Source organism: Hemicordylus capensis, chromosome 3 (genome assembly GCF_027244095.1).
Source record: "Hemicordylus capensis ecotype Gifberg chromosome 3, rHemCap1.1.pri, whole genome shotgun sequence".
Taxonomy (NCBI): domain Eukaryota; kingdom Metazoa; phylum Chordata; class Lepidosauria; order Squamata; family Cordylidae; genus Hemicordylus; species Hemicordylus capensis.
Genome location: NC_069659.1, coordinates 86,835,554 through 86,851,189, shown reverse-complemented (window position 1 = coordinate 86,851,189; position 15,636 = coordinate 86,835,554). Strand labels below are relative to the sequence as shown.

General features: G+C 41.8%; 1 protein-coding gene across 3 annotated transcripts in view; it reads left to right on the top strand.

The window, feature by feature from the left end:
• TIAM1 (TIAM Rac1 associated GEF 1) overlaps nucleotides 1-15,636 on the top strand; it is a 158,787-nt gene that overhangs the window by 59,566 nt on the left and 83,585 nt on the right. For all 3 annotated transcript variants that reach the window (XM_053308447.1, XM_053308445.1, XM_053308446.1), the window contains 3 exons: nucleotides 4,076-4,261; nucleotides 5,257-5,403; nucleotides 9,620-9,694. In XM_053308447.1, coding sequence (XP_053164422.1) covers nucleotides 4,076-4,261; nucleotides 5,257-5,403; nucleotides 9,620-9,694 — 408 coding nt within the window. The remainder of the gene's footprint in view (nucleotides 1-4,075; nucleotides 4,262-5,256; nucleotides 5,404-9,619; nucleotides 9,695-15,636) is intronic.

Sequence of the window (15,636 nt, the reverse complement as noted above, 5' to 3'; positions counted from 1 at the left end):
AATTGGTAGGATGGTATCTGGCACCCAGGGGTACCTGCCACCCCAACCCCAAAGCAATCGGACGTACGATTTTTTTTATGAATTTTTGAAAATTATTATTATTTTTTCTCATAGGGTATAATGGGACCCGAACCAGCCCATATCCCCTATAGTGGAGCTCCTAGGGGCATAAAAGTGGGGTGGGTGGTAGACAACCAGGGGTGCCTACTATCCACAAAGTTCCAAGGCAATCAGACACTCCTCTGATTATTAGTGAATTTTAAAATTATTTTGGAATTCCTCATAGAGAATAATGAGGATTGCAGCAAATGTATAGCTTCATGTCAAGGAGAAAGGGGTGTCCTAGAGTGGAGTGTGGTGGGTGGTAGTTCCCAAGGTGGGCAAGGAAGCTATCAGAATTATTTGAAAGGAATTGGGCAAAGGGCTGGTTTTTAAGTGATTTTTGAAGTTTATGCGTCTTTAAGGTTTTTCTCCATAAAGAAGCATGGAGGTGTCAGCAAATGTATAGCTTCCCGCTGGGGGCAAAGGGGTGGCCTAGAGCAGAGTGTGGTGGGTGGTAGTGCCCAAGGGGCCCCAGGAAGCTATCAGAATTATTTGAAAGGAATTGGGCAAAGGGTTGATTTTTAAGTGATTTTTGAAGTTTATGTGTCTTTAAGTTTAGCAGATGAGAGTGGATTCATGGTTTGTCATTAAAAATCTTTTATGCTACCAAAGAATCTACACTCAGAACACTTCAGAGACAACAAAACCCAGTACTCCATGGGTTAGCAACCCATGGGGGTGGTTGGCACCCTCTTTGCACTAGACCACCTCTCACTCTGGGCCACCCCAGCACTCCACAAGTGGCTTTAAGGTTTTTCTCCATAGGGAAGAATGCAGGTTTCAGTAGCCCCATAACTGCACTTGGGGGGGTACTGGGTTTTGTTGTTTCTGAAGTGTTCTGATTTTAAAATTCACCAATAATCAGAGGAGTGTCTGATTGCCTTGGAACTTTGTGGATAGTAGGTACCCCTGGTTGTCTACCACCCACCCCACCTTTGTGCCTCTAGGTGCTCCACAATAGGGGATATGGCTGGTTCAAGTCCCATTATACCTTATGAGAAAAATAATAATAATTTTTTAAAATTCATAAAAAATAGTATGAGTGTCTGATTGCTTTGGGGTTTGGGTGGCAGGTACCCCTTGGTGCCAGCTACCATCCAACCAATTTTTGGATGTCCGAACCAGTTTGAAACGGTTCAAAACGGTTCGAATTCAAACGGAACCAGGGGGAGGTTCGAGCAAAACCAAAACCGAACCACCCCCTCCTGGTTCTAACCTGGTTCGAATTCGAACCAAACTGGGCAAACCGGTTTTGTGCACATCCCTAGTGGCTTCGTGGCCTCTGTATAGGTTCCTCATGAGAAAAATGAGATGTTCTGGGATGCCCATTTTCCTAAGGATATTCTACAACTTGATATGGTTGATGCAATCGAAGGATTTTCTGTAGTTAATAAAGCACATATTGGCATCTTTCTGGTATTCTTTGGCTTTCTCAATTATCCAGCATGCATCAGCAATGATGTATCTTGTTCCTCGGCCTTTTCTGAAACCAGCTTGAACATCTGGAATTTCCCTTTCCACGTAGGGCTCTAATCTGCATTGGATGATCCTGAGCATTATTTTGCTAGCATGTGAAATTAAGGATATTGTGCAATGGTTTGCACAGTCTGTTAAGTCTCCTTTCTTTGGTATGGGTATTTAGACTGACCTCTTCCCATCTGTTGGCCACAGTGTTCTCCAAATTTGCTAGCATAGTTTGATTCGAGCCTTGACTGGTTCTTCTTCTGTTGCCTGCCATATTTCTGTAGGTATTCCATCAATTCCAGTGGCCTTCCAACTTGGTAATGACAGGAGTGCTGATCTAACCATCTTCCCATACTAGAGGCTCTTGTGGGTAGGGAATATCTTCTAGAGTATCTTGGATGTTGACATCCCTGCTGTACAGATTTTCAGTAGACTCCTTCCATCTCTGTTTGATCTTCTCTGAATCAGTTACTATCTGTCCTTTGGCATCCCTTAATGTACCAATTCAAGGCTGGAACCTCCCTTTGAATTCAGAGATCTTTTGGAAAACTTGCCTTGTTTTTCCATGTCTATTTTCATCCTCAAGGTTTTACAGATGTCATTATAGTATTGTTCCATGTCTCTTCTAACAGCTTTCTGAAATCCCCTATTAAGTTCCTTCCTGAGGTCTTTATCTTTCTTGACTTTGGCTTCTCTCCTCTTCCTAGCAATTTCCACCATCTGTTCTGACATCCATTTTGTTTTCTTCTGTATCTTGGTCTTTGGCAGTCTCTTTTCACTTTCGTCCTTAACAACTTCTTTGATTTCATTCCACAGTTCCTCTGGTTCCTATCAATGAGGTTCAGAACTTCAAAGCGGTTCTTGATGTTCTCCTTGAAAATGGTGCGAACATTCTTAAGATCAAATCATTGAAGCTGGATAGCTTTGTTTTTCCACTTTAGCTTGTCTTGGAAGTTGCACATGAGCAGTTCGTGATCAGTTCCACAGTTGGCCCCCAGCCATGTCTTTGCTTTTATAACTGAACTCTTCCATCTCCTTGCACTAATCATGTAATCAGTTTGATTTCTGTGTACTCCATCTGTTGATGACCATATATATAGACGCCGCTTTGGTTGTTTGAAGAATGTGTTAGCAATGAAGAGATCATTGGCTTGGCAGAAACTAATAAGTCATTCTCCTGGTTCATTTCTGTTTCCAAGGCCATATAGGCTGACTGTGTTTTCCTCCTTACCTTTTCCAACTTTGGCATTCCAGTCTCCAACCACCAGCATCACATCTTGCTTGCATTTTCTGTCAATTTCAGATTGAACTTGAGCATAAAACTCATCAGTTTCCTCTTCTTCTGTATCAGTCGTTGGGGCATAGACTTGAAGAGCTGGTACCTTTGGGTAAACCCAGAGACCAATCCGGCTGCCACATTCTGTACCAATTGTAGTCCCCATACTACATACAAAGGCAGACCCGCATTGAGTGCATTACAGTAGTAAAGCCTAGATGTTACCACCATATTTACCATCGTTTTAAGGTCATTTGTCTCCAGAAATGGACATATCTGGCATATCACCTGAAGCTGATAAAAAGCACTCGTGCCACTGCCTCAACCTGAGAAACCAGGGAGAGTTTGGGATCTAGGAGCACTCCCAGCCTACAAACCTGATCTTTTAGGGGGAGTGAACCCCATCCAGAACAGGTTTGTGTATTTAAACTGATGTTAAGTACATGGTGCTTTACAGAGTTTCATATATAAGAAACAGACAGATCTCTGTCCCTCTGAGAACTTTACCAAAGAAAATGTTTATGGCAGATACCTGACCTGCTGTTACAATGATATTGGAAGTCATATATGAAGTCCCCTTGAACTGAGCTGTAGCAGTTTAACTAGGGCTGCTGCAAAGTGTGTCTAGAATTCTAACCAAAGAAATATGCTGCATTATGAAGATTTCTAGCTCTTTGAAAGCATCTCCTTCTAGCAATATGCATTGCACTGTCTGATGATGACACTCTGCACCTAACAGATGTCAACCTATTCTACAAAGTTTTTCATTTCCTTTTTGTTTGTTTTTTTAGAATGATGACAAATTTCACTGATTTTTGAGCTGCTCTTGTTGATGTCTAGGGATTCGTTTGCTATATGAGATCTCATGTTTCTGATGTCTTTCATATCCCTATTGTGTTTGCATAAAAACAATCTCTACTCTGCCGGAGTTGAGTACAGAATCCTACGGCAAAGAACAAATTAAAACCAGAATGTTAATCTTGTTAATTTGCACTGTATCAAAGTAATTATTGTTTCAGGACAGCTCTCATTTTTATAACAAAGAGATAATTTTGATATAATTTAGACGATTGAATTATTTTTATATTCCTCAGGAATGTAATCAATGCATACAACAGAAAATATAACTTGATACAATCTAATGTTTGTGTATTGGTATGTGCTACTTTAGTTTTGTTTGCCACTGTGATCTTTCCCCCAATTTCACTTCCTAATCTCGACTGTTCTTTATAGATCTTTGTCTGGGAACAAAACCTGGAACAGTTCCAAATGGATCTCTTTCGGTATCGTTGTTACTTAGCAAGTCTCCAAGGAGGGGAACTGCCAAATCCAAAAACGTTGCTTGCATTTGCAAGTCGTCCAACTAAAGATGCAATGGGTCGTCTTGGAATCTTTTCCGTGTCTTCTTTTCATGCACTGGTGAGTTTGCCATAGGTCATTGCTGCTAAAATAGAAATCACTTGATGCTTTTATAAGAAGATTATAACACAAGAGAGATGGTGTAGCATAATGCTAGGAGACTATGTTACAAATTAGGAAGTCTCTAGTTCAGATTTCACCTGTGCCATGAGTCGAAGGCAAACTACTCCCTCTCGGCCTACATCATTTTCATTAATTATGTAGTTGCTTTAGTTCTCTAATTAGTCTGAGCCAGGCCCATGAATTTTGGCTTTTGGTACCATCTCAGGGGATGAATGCTCATAATGTGTTTGGGCAACATCTGCCCCCCTAGAGATGGAAAGTAGATGAAATACAGAATTGTCTGTGTTATCATCTCTTCTTTATCTCTGCCCTCAACAATTAGAGTCATTTTTGCACACAGGAAAGGGTTAGGGTCAGAGATAGGGTAACAATGAACAAATTGTTGTACTGTCTCCATGGAGTAATCTTTGGAGGATGTTGCTGCCAATTTTCATTCCTCTGACAATACTGATAAAACTTTATTGTAGTTTTTGTGTGCTGAAAACTTTTGAAAACTAAAAACACCATTACATATTTAGCCACTGCAGGCCTGATGATTTATTGGGCCACTGCAGGCCCAATAAAACCATGATAGCACAATCAAAGCAGAAGGTATTGCAATGCTATCATCTATTTTTCATCTCTAGGGGTGTAGCCCTTGTCAAAAATCACAATGAGCATTTGTCCCCGCACCCCACCCACAGACGGTACCGTCCACCCCTGCTGGCTCATGCATTAAAATTGTTTATGTGTACAGACTGCCTCATCCTGAAGGCTCTGAGTGAAAAATTATTCCTTAAAATGCTAGGTTAAATTCAATAAAACAGCTAAAACTTTGTCTTTATACATCTTAACATGTTTGGGTTTCCTAAAATGTGCCACATGTGAAGTGATTCTTAGCATTTGATATCTTTGTGGTTCTTTTGATTAAGAAATGTTATGGTACCTGGCAGGTGGCAGCTCGCACAGGAGAATCTGGTGTCAGGAGAAGGACACAAGCAATGTCCAGATCAGCAAGCAAACGAAGAAGCCGGTTTTCTTCTCTCTGGGGCCTTGACACTACTTCAAAGAAAAAGCAAGGGAGACCAAGCATTAATCAGGTAGCCCAAGCAGAAGACAGTGCTAAATTATGTTGTTAGGTTCACAGTCTTCTAAATCAATGTGTGTAGAAAAGTTTACAGATACTACTTTTGTCAAGCAAAGACCATATGTTGATACAGAAGGTTTTAATTTAGGTGGTCTGCTCTCTTGGTTTAGGGCCTTAATTTAATGAGTATCAGGCTTGTTTCCTGGTAATAACATGTCACGAGCTTTTCAAAATCACTTTTTAGATATAGAACATACATATGCATTTACACGGCACAAGCGTGATTTAGAGGTCACACTCTCTTAAAAAAGTAGCTGACATATTACTGCTGTTTTTGCAGTGATTTAACTGTGTTCTGTAAGGATCAGGATGTTATAGCCACACTGTGGGTGTGAAAGGAGGTTAAAGTGTGTCTCTGTGTGTGTATTCTAAATGAAAAACTTGAATTTTTATGAAATATTGTGAATGAAGTTAATAACAGAACTTATAGTGACAATTAACTGTGTAGAAGAGAGAGAGAGAGAGTTCCTGATCTATTGCAGTAAAATTTCCTTTTCAAAGATTCCTTTGGAGAAATCTGTTTGTAATAACTCCAGGTATTATTAAAACTGTTAACATCTTAAACTTCAGTAATTGTAAGCTCCCAATGTTGATAAGTCCTGCTGGATCAGGCACAAGGCCCATCTAGTTCAGCATTCTGTTTCACACAGTGGCTCACTAGATGCCTCTGGGGAGCCCACAGGCAAGAGGTATGTGCATGCTCTCTCTCCTACTGTTGCTCCCTTGCAACTGGTATTGAGCGGCATCATACCTCTGAGGCTAGAGATGGCCCACAGCCACCAGACTAGTAGCCGTTGATTGCCGTTGATTCATGTCCACCATGAATCTGTCTAAGCACCTTTTAAAGCCATCCAAGCTGGTGGTCATCACCACATCCCATGGCAAAGAATTCCACAGATTAATTATGCGCTGTGTGAAAAAATACTTCCTCTTGTCGGTCCTAAATTTCCTGATCTTCAGTTTCATGGGGTAACACCTGGTTCTAGTGTTGTGAGAGAGGGAGAGAAATTTCTCTCTGTCCGCCCTCTCCACTCCATAATTTTATACACTTCGATCATGTCCCCTTAGTCGCCTCTTTTCCAAGCTAAAGAGCCCCAGATCCTGAAGCCTAGCCTCATAAGGAAGGTTCTCCAGGCCCCTGATCATTTTGGTTGCCCTCTTCTGTGCCTTTTCCAGTTCTACAATATCCTTCTTGAGATATGGTGACCAAACCTGTACACAGTACTGCAGATGTGGCTGCACCATAGATTTGTATAAGGGCATTATAATATTAGCATTTTTATTTTCCTTTCCCTTCCCCATGATTCCTAGCATGGAATTAGCCATTTTCACAGCTGCCGCGCACTGCGATGACACTTTCAATGAACTGCCCACCGCAACCCCAAGATCTCTCTCCTGGTCAGTCACCGACAGCTCAGATCCCATCAGCGTATATGTGAAGTTGGTGTTTTTTGCCCCAATGTGCATCACTTTACACTTGCTTTCATTGAACCGCATTTGCCATTTTGTCACCCATTCCCCAAGTTTGGAGAGATCTTTTTGGAGTTACTCACAATCCATTGTGAATTTCACTACCCTAAATAGTTTAGTTTCATCTGCAAATTTGGCCACTTTGCTGGTCACCTCAACTTCTAGATCGCTTATGAACTAGTTAAAGAGCACTGGTCCTTGTACTGATCCCTGGGAGACCCCACTTCCTACCTATCTCCTTTGTGAAAACTGTCCATTTATTCCTACTCTGTTTCAAATCCTTCAACCTGTTACCAATCCACACATCAACCTGTCACTTTATTCCATGACTGCTAAGTTTACTCAAAAGCTTTTTGATAGGAATGCCTTATCTGTTTGTAGAAATCAGCACAGCTTCCATAGTATTTCAAAGGTGGAAGAAGGGCTCTGTCCTCACAGAGCAGCAAGAGCCTAGATATCAGTATTCCCTCTAACAGGGATTCCCAGGTGTTGTTGACTACAACTCCCATAATCCCCAGCTGCAATAGCTTTTGTTCAGGGATTATGGGAGCTGTGGTCAATGACATCTGGGAATTGCTGTTAGAGGGGACACTGCTAGCTGTGTTTAAGCCATACCCAGTATGCGTGGAGGAAGAAACAATTTTCGCTACTCTCCCCTTTCCAAAAGCCCTTCTCACTGCCAAAAATGTTTCTAAGGATTGCGCAGCCCTCAAGGACATATTTCTGGTAGAGAAAAATTGCTTCCCCCTCCCTGTCTTCTGGCACTGGGCTGTCGAGTAAGGCTTCAGCGCAGCTAGGCTCCTGATGCTCTGCAAGGGTGTAGATCTTCTTTTGCTGCCATTGTAGTGCTGTGGAAGTTGTCAGCCAGTGGGCTTTCTTTGGGAGAGGGTAGGGAATTCATGGTACAGATGTTTGCAGTCAGAAGGTAGAGAAAATTAAAATACACTAAATCCAGAGTCAGATCACCCCACCAATGTCTTACATTTTGGACCTGGGCCCACAATATTTGCATACACTGGCTGACATGAGGGACAGCCCTCTGTGTAGACTTGTTGAGGCTGCCTGGCAATGGTTTGAAGGCATTCCACAGCAGCCTGCGACTACACCATTGGGGCTGCCTTTGAAGTTCTGCAGCAGCTCTGATGGGTCCCTGCCATCAACAGAAGGCTGCCTGTCATGTTAGCCACTTCTGCTAACAACATATTATTGTCTGTTTCTTGCCCATTCCTTGTCTTCCCGCAGCATAACATTTGCTGTGGTTTGCGGGGGCGGGGGGCAGGGGTTTCTGTGCCTCTCTACTGCTGTTTCTCCCCTGCAACTGGTACTCAGAGGCATCCTGTCTTTGAGGCTGGAGGTAGCCCTCCGACTAGTAGTTGTTGATAGACCTCTCCTCCATTAAGTTATCCAAACCCCTCTTAAAGCCATCCAGGTTGTTGGTTGTCACCACATCTTGTGACAGAGAATTCCACAAGTGATATATTCAATATTTTGTAGGATTTGGAGGTCGGGTAAACCCTTACATCTCTATGGGTGAGTCAGTGATGGGAGACTTTGGGATGTGAGTCAGTGATGGGAACTTGCCACATAACTCATGACTGAATTCTGTCCCCTTCTCTCTCCCTCAGGGCAGTCATAGCTTGTGTCTACAAACAAATATTGGTTCTTCCATTCTTCTACCTCTTCCACAAGCTTGTTAATCAAGTAAATATAAGGTTAATCCTGCACATCAAATGAGTTTTTTCATCAGATGAAAAGCTTCCTTTTACCTACCGAACCCGGCGCTGTTTCATATGCCTGATCCATGAAAACTCAAAAATGGCATTTGCTCCCCTGTACACCTTCCTGTCTTCTTGCTCTTCCTCAGCAAGCCCTCAGGAGGGAATTTGACAGTTCCACTGCCCTAAATTGATTCTAGCAAATAGAAATAGTGATGGCTGCCACAGCCTCGTCCACTTGCTTCATTTTATATAAACACATATGTCTAGAAAGTTCAGTTGACTATTCCACCAGACAAAATAAGGGAATGATGGGGATAATATATTCACATCTTATGTTGCAATAAGAGAGAATCTGGAGACTGACTTGGAACTAAGGATTGTTCATAGTTGGTGAATTGGTACCAGTTGGTGCATTCTCAGTCCAAGTTAACTCCTGCATTCCAGTTTAAAGAGTGGACCTCTTCTCTTGCGGTTGTGCAGATATATTCCACACCGTGAAACCTTGTTTGGGAAGTATTTCTTGATGGATGAGTGTGGATGCCAGCTTTGGCTCTAGTATAATTTTTCAGCAAATCTGTGAGCTCTGAATTTCCACACAGAACAGGAACTCAGAGTGACAGATCTTGGTAAGTGCCTTGAATTTGCCTGCTTGTAAGAGCATTCATTTCCTTCTCTGATTTTGTCTTCCACTACTTTTTGGTTTAACTGTTCCCTCACACTTCCCTTTATGAGTTTCAGTAGATCTTGATTTAGATCAGGCACATCTACAGCTCACAAAATTGTCAGAGTAGACGAGATAACTAGTTGCATTTGGCTATTTTCCTAATCCGGATTTTTAAAATATCCAGTTTTAATTGCTATGGTAATTTCCCCCCCGAACACATCTTCATTTGGCTCAGTAACAGGAGATGACTCCAAATTTAGATAGCATTTGCATCATCCTATTGTGTTTTAAAATAGCATTTCTTTTTGCTTCTGCAGGTGTTTGGTGAAGGAGCTGATTCAGTAAAGAAATCTTTAGAAGGAATATTTGATGACCCTGTACAAGAAAGCAAGGTAAAGTAATGGACACTATTGATTTACACAAAAGAGTTCAATTAGCTTGTAAGTCTGTTTTTAGAATGAAAATATTTCTTTAGGACAAGGAAAGTGAAGCAACAATCCCAATGAGAATAGAATGTCATGCAGCAGTAAAGCGTGCCAGATGCCAGGTTGTCTGAAATATAGCCAAGCATGAGGTACAGGGAACTTGCTACTGCTCAACTCACTCTGCTCTGCAGAGATAGACACTCTTAAACATTTATTGGCATTTAAATGAGGGAGACCAGTGGTTCTACATTAGTGGGTATTGGTGCTGGGCAAAATTCTGGCTCCATTAAGATTTATAGCAATGTTCTCATTGATTGAAACAGGGCCAGACCTTTACTTACGAATAGTATATGGCTAATAACATCTCCTTATGAAAAGACTTAGTACGCCAAACCTGCACTGACACTTGCTGCGATAAATATGAGATGGATTTCTCCATCAGAATATAGAGATAAGACATCATCCTGCTGAATCAGACCAAAGTTCCATCTCTAGCATTCTGGCTGCAACCCTGGCAAACAGGAAGTTTTTAAACAGGGCATTCTGATTATTGCCTCTCCCTCTCCCCACATAAACACACCAATCATATGCAGTTGGTTGGAATGATATCTCACCTAAGTACCATCTTGCTTTTAGGATGTTTGTTTTTAGAAATGAAGCCCTAGTATCTGAATTTTAGCAGAAAGTTTAGAAAAAGAATGTTAAAGAAGAAATAATTGAGGAGGAAGTACAGGGGAAATGTTTGTTCTGGACTGTAAATTTAAAGAATCTGGTGCTTACTGTGCTATAGCTCTTTTTAAAAGAGAGAGAGAGAGAGTGCCTTCCTGCCTCTAAGCTGAATCTGAATCCTGTTGTTGTCCCTTAATCAGTGCTGGATATAGGCACGTGCTAAGTAAGCTACAGTTTAGGGCCTCACATTATGAGGGGCCTCTGAATAATTTTTTACAAGACGCAATTTCAAGTTTTACATAATGTATTTTCATTTAAAGGTATTTCTAATGCAGACAGAATTACTGCAAGATAACTGTTTTTGTTAATTATTACTTTTTCATTGCATCTTTGCCAATTATGTTGGCAAATGTCAATATGTTTCCAATAAGCCGGTATGCATCTGAGCGAAATACAAAGTGCTTGTTATTACCTATAAAGCCCTGAAAAGCTTGGGTCCAGGGTTTTAAAGAGAACCCTTTGTAATGGGTTTCCCCACTTATTTATTATCCTCATCCGGGGAGGTCCAGTTATGGCTACCACCGGCTTGTTTGGTGGCTACTTGGCACTGGGCCTTCTCTGTGGCTGCCCCGGGGCTCTTCTCTGTGGCTGCCCCGAGTTTCTCCATTTCTTGCTGTTTTTAAAAAGACCCTTAAGACACACCTGTTTTCTCAGGCTTTAATTAATTTTAATTGATTTTATATCATAATTGTTTTAATCATTTTATTCTATTTTTATGGTTTAACTTATATACACCGCCTAGGGATGCACATGTCAGGCAGTATAGAAATATGATAGCTAAAATAACTAAATAACAAACTATAAAGCTTTATTGTTTCTATTTCCATTGTCATTTCTCTTAGAGTAATGATATTTTTTGTAACGCTATTGGGCCTTTAAAAATTGTCATAGTTTAGGGCCTCAGTTTGTCATAATCCGGCCCTCCCCTTAATCACTAAAGGCATGATCCTAATTTCTCTAGGTATGAAGTGGCTCCTTTAGAGGCAAGTACTTGCTTATTGCTTGGCACCCACTGATATGTAGATGTGCTTTACCATAGCCCAATCACCAACTACTGCAGAAGGAAGGATCCTTCTGTACCTCACACTGAATCATTCAGCCACAGCTTCCTTCCCATGCCATGCCACCACATACAGTTTTATGCCTGCTTCTTCCAAAGCAGCTTGAGGCTTAATTCATATTTATAAATACCCAGCTTGGGCCCTGGGTATTTAAGAGAACATCTTCTTCATTATGAACCCCACCGCCTATTGAGATCATCAGGAGAGGTCAGTCTGCATTTGCCACCAGCTTGTCTGGTGGCTACTCAGGTACAGGCCTTCTCCGTTGCTGCCCCGAGGCTTTGGAATGCGCTCCCTAGTGAAATAAGAGCCTCCCCACTCTGACAATTTTTAAAAAGTCTTTAAAGATGCATCTGTTCACCCAGGCTTTTAACTGATACTGTTTTGATTGTTTTTAATGTTGTTTTTAGAATATTGTTTCAATTTTTAAAAAATTGTTGTGTTTTAAATTTCTTGTCGTTGTTTTTATCTTGTTGTAAACCACCCAGAGATGTAAGTTTTGGGCGGTATAAAAATATGTTAAATGAAGAAATAAATAATATTATCCAACAAACCACAGAGGACATGTCTGTGTATGCTGTCTTCTGTCCCTTCCTGTGGCAAGATTGGGGTGGGCCTGTTGATGGAACTGCCTTGGGGATGATTGATCAATGCCCCCAGTTTGGGTGAATGTGGGGAATTTAGCTCAAAAGGGGGGAGAGTTCCAATCAGCCTTAATTTGTGCAAGCATATAAACTCAAGAAAATTGGCTTGCGAGAGTGGGTTTAATTAACAAAAAGGAGTTTATTGACAGAGAAATAATAAGAGCAATAAACTAAGTTACTAGGTGGTTCTAATGTAAAAGCAATGCAACCATTTTTAAAAACAGACTATTATAAGGCACATTTAGTTTAAAGTTCCAGATAGTGTATACATTCCCAGGCGGGCAAGAGAAAGAGAGACTAAAAGAGGGGAAAGGGGGGAGTTTGAATCAAAGTGATAGATTGGGGTCCTGAGAGCCAGACAACCGCTATACTGTACCTGTTTCTAGGCAACAGGGCTTCGAGCAGGAGACTCACGTCCTTCAGGGACAGCGAGGTGAAGGGTTGTGTGTGAAAGGGGCGACTGCGGGGAGACATGATAGAGGTCTATAAAATCATGCATGGAGTGGAGAAAGTGGATAGAGAGAAATTCTTCTCCCTCTCACATAACACTAGAACCAGGGGTCATCCCATGAAATTGATTGCTGGGAAATTTAGGACCAGCAAACAGAAGTATTTTTTCACACAATGCATAATCAACTTGTGGAATTCTCTGTCACAAGATGTGGTGACAACCAACAACCTGGATGGCTTTAAGAGGGGTTTGGATAACTTCATGGAGGAGAGGTCTATCAACGACTACTAGTCGGAGGGCTACCTCCAGCCTCAAAGACAGGATGCCTCTGAGTACCAGTTGCAGGGGAGAAACAGCAGTAGAGAGGGCATGCACTCAACTCCTGCTGTAGGCTTCCAGTGGCATCTGTTGGGCCACTGTGCAAAACAGGATGCTGGACTAGATGGTCCTTGGGCCTGATCCAGTAGAGCTGTTCTTATGTTCTTAAGGATGGATGCCCACAAGATAAGTGTCTCAGTGGACCCAGCTCCCTATGCCTGCTAGGGAGGCTGGCTGGAAGGACACATGGACCGATCCAGGTAGTGATTTCAGCTTGGTTGGCACCAATGGAGAGGGGAATACCAAGGTGGTCTGCTGGAGTTCTTGTTGCATTGGAGTCCCCAGTGTGACAGAGAGGGGAACACAAAGCTTGCTTGTTGCAGTCTGATGGAGTCCCAAGTATATAAGAAACACACTGAGTCATGGGGTTAGGGAAATCCCAAAAAGTGCCTTGGGGGCATTTTGCTCAGCTGAATAGGGGATACTCAGCTGAATAGGGGAGTCATGCTCAGCTGAATAGGGGAGTCCAGACAGGCTTTTTTGGAATGCATTGTGTCTGATCGTCCTTCCTGAGTAGGAAGGTGTGTGAATCACCTATTGTATTCAAGGCTGATTGTGAGGACAATTGTTTTATCAAAAGTTTCGATGGGGACCTCTTCAAAGTTACATCACTGCCTCATCCCTATTGTAATGGAATCTGCTGTTGCACCTGTCTTATCTGCCTTCACTTCCTGGCCTAATTGCTTCGTTAGCATCATGTATCTCTCTTGCGAGAGGATGAGGGGAGTTTTAGAGTTCATCCTAAGTCCAAAATGACCTTGGATGCCAGATAATTCACAGTAGTTAGTTCTGGAGTTTGCTTAGCTGGGCCCCCACGTAGGGAGAGGGGATGTGAAGCTAATCCCTTTTGCAATTTGTGTTACTTGCGGCCCAAATCTAGGGGCGACCAGTCCACTGCCAACTAAGTGACTTGTCCCCATGCATAACATAAACTGTGAGCTCACATTGCGGTGCGGCGATGTGAACATAGCAAAAGTGCAGTCTCCAAGCCTGGAGATGCAACTACAACCAGGGAAGTTTCTGGGAGCAGATGGAATAAACTCAGCTGGTAACAGGCCCTGGGACAAAACATGAAGTTGGATCTGTGTACTACCCCCCATCTGGCTCTTAAAAGAGGCTGGGGATGGGGAGAGCAAACAGCCTTGCCCCCCATGTCAATTGCAACTATGCCCCTATACTCAGCTAAATGCAAAGCTGTTAAACCACAGTTTCCCATGACATGACAAGCTAAGAAACTGATTTAAGCAATCCCAGCAAATCAGGATATCAAACCAGGCATGTGAGGGGAAGAAGAAAGGAGAGAAGGATATATGCAAGCTCGATGGCTCATGCAGGGTCTAATAAAACTTACATTTGTCAGACAGGAACATAGGAATCTGCCTTATACTGAGTCAGACCATTGGTCCATCTAGCTCAGTATTGTCTATACCAGGCCTGATCAACTTAGGCCCCCCAACTGTTTTTGGACTACAACTCCTATAATCCCCAGACACAGTGGTCAATAGTCAGGGATTATGTGATGTTGTAGGCCAACATCTGCAGAAGGGCCAAAGTTGAGCAGCCCTGGTCTACACAGACTGGAAGTGGCTTCTCCAAGGTTGCAGGCAGGAGTCTTTCTCAGCCCTATCTTGGAAACCTTCTGCATGCAAGCATGCAGATGTTCTTCCCAGAGCAACCCTTTCCCCTAAAAGGAATATCTTGCAGTAATCTCATGTAGTATCCCATTCAAATGCAAGCCAGTGTGGACCCTGCTTAGAAAAGGGGAACTATTCATGCTTGCTACCACAAGACCAGCTCTCCTCCCTGCTGAACCAGGCCTGATTTTTCTTTCAGAAATGGTATTAGATTGTTCACAGTTGGAAGCTATTTTAGCAATATCTGTTTTTCAGCAGTTTTCAATACATCATCATTATTAGTAGTAGTAGTATTTCGATTTCTATACCACCCTTCCAGAAATGGCTAATTAAATATTTCTTACATATTCAAGTCTGACATCATGTCACAAGAGGATAATGACATGTGAACAACATGATATGCAACTGTGAAGTGTAAATGGAAATTGAACATTTTCATTGTAAGAGAGGATTTATTCAAACAGACCACTTCTAAATTGAGTTGATTAGTACAGAGAAACACAGGATTCTGTGTACTTGATCGATGTTTACACTTCAGTGAGACTTTGGTTTCGCCAATTACAATTCTATCCTGTCCCTCACTCTAAGTCCCTAAAGGAAACCAGTCTATGAAACACCATTAAGTCATTGCCAGGAGGCACATTTCTAATCGAGCAAATGGGGATTTAACTGTGTGATTGCATTTTAAACTAATGGGAATTCCATAATATCTATCATTTGCTAGAAATGTTATCCCTCAGGGTCCAACGTTGACCTATAAAAACAAAGAAAATTTGGATTACATGTTGAAGTTTGATTTTGGACAGCAGCAATCATAGTTCAAACAAATTCATAGTGACTTTTGTCACCTTTATTTCTTTCTGTTGTACAAGCAGAATAGCATTTTAGCTTTAACTTGATAATAATGCTTATGTTCTTTTACTTGCATCTAATCATAGTCTACTTTCTGTACACATTACCCTGATCCTCAATGGACAGACCAGTGTTTACAAAGAACTTTATCGAACTAGAC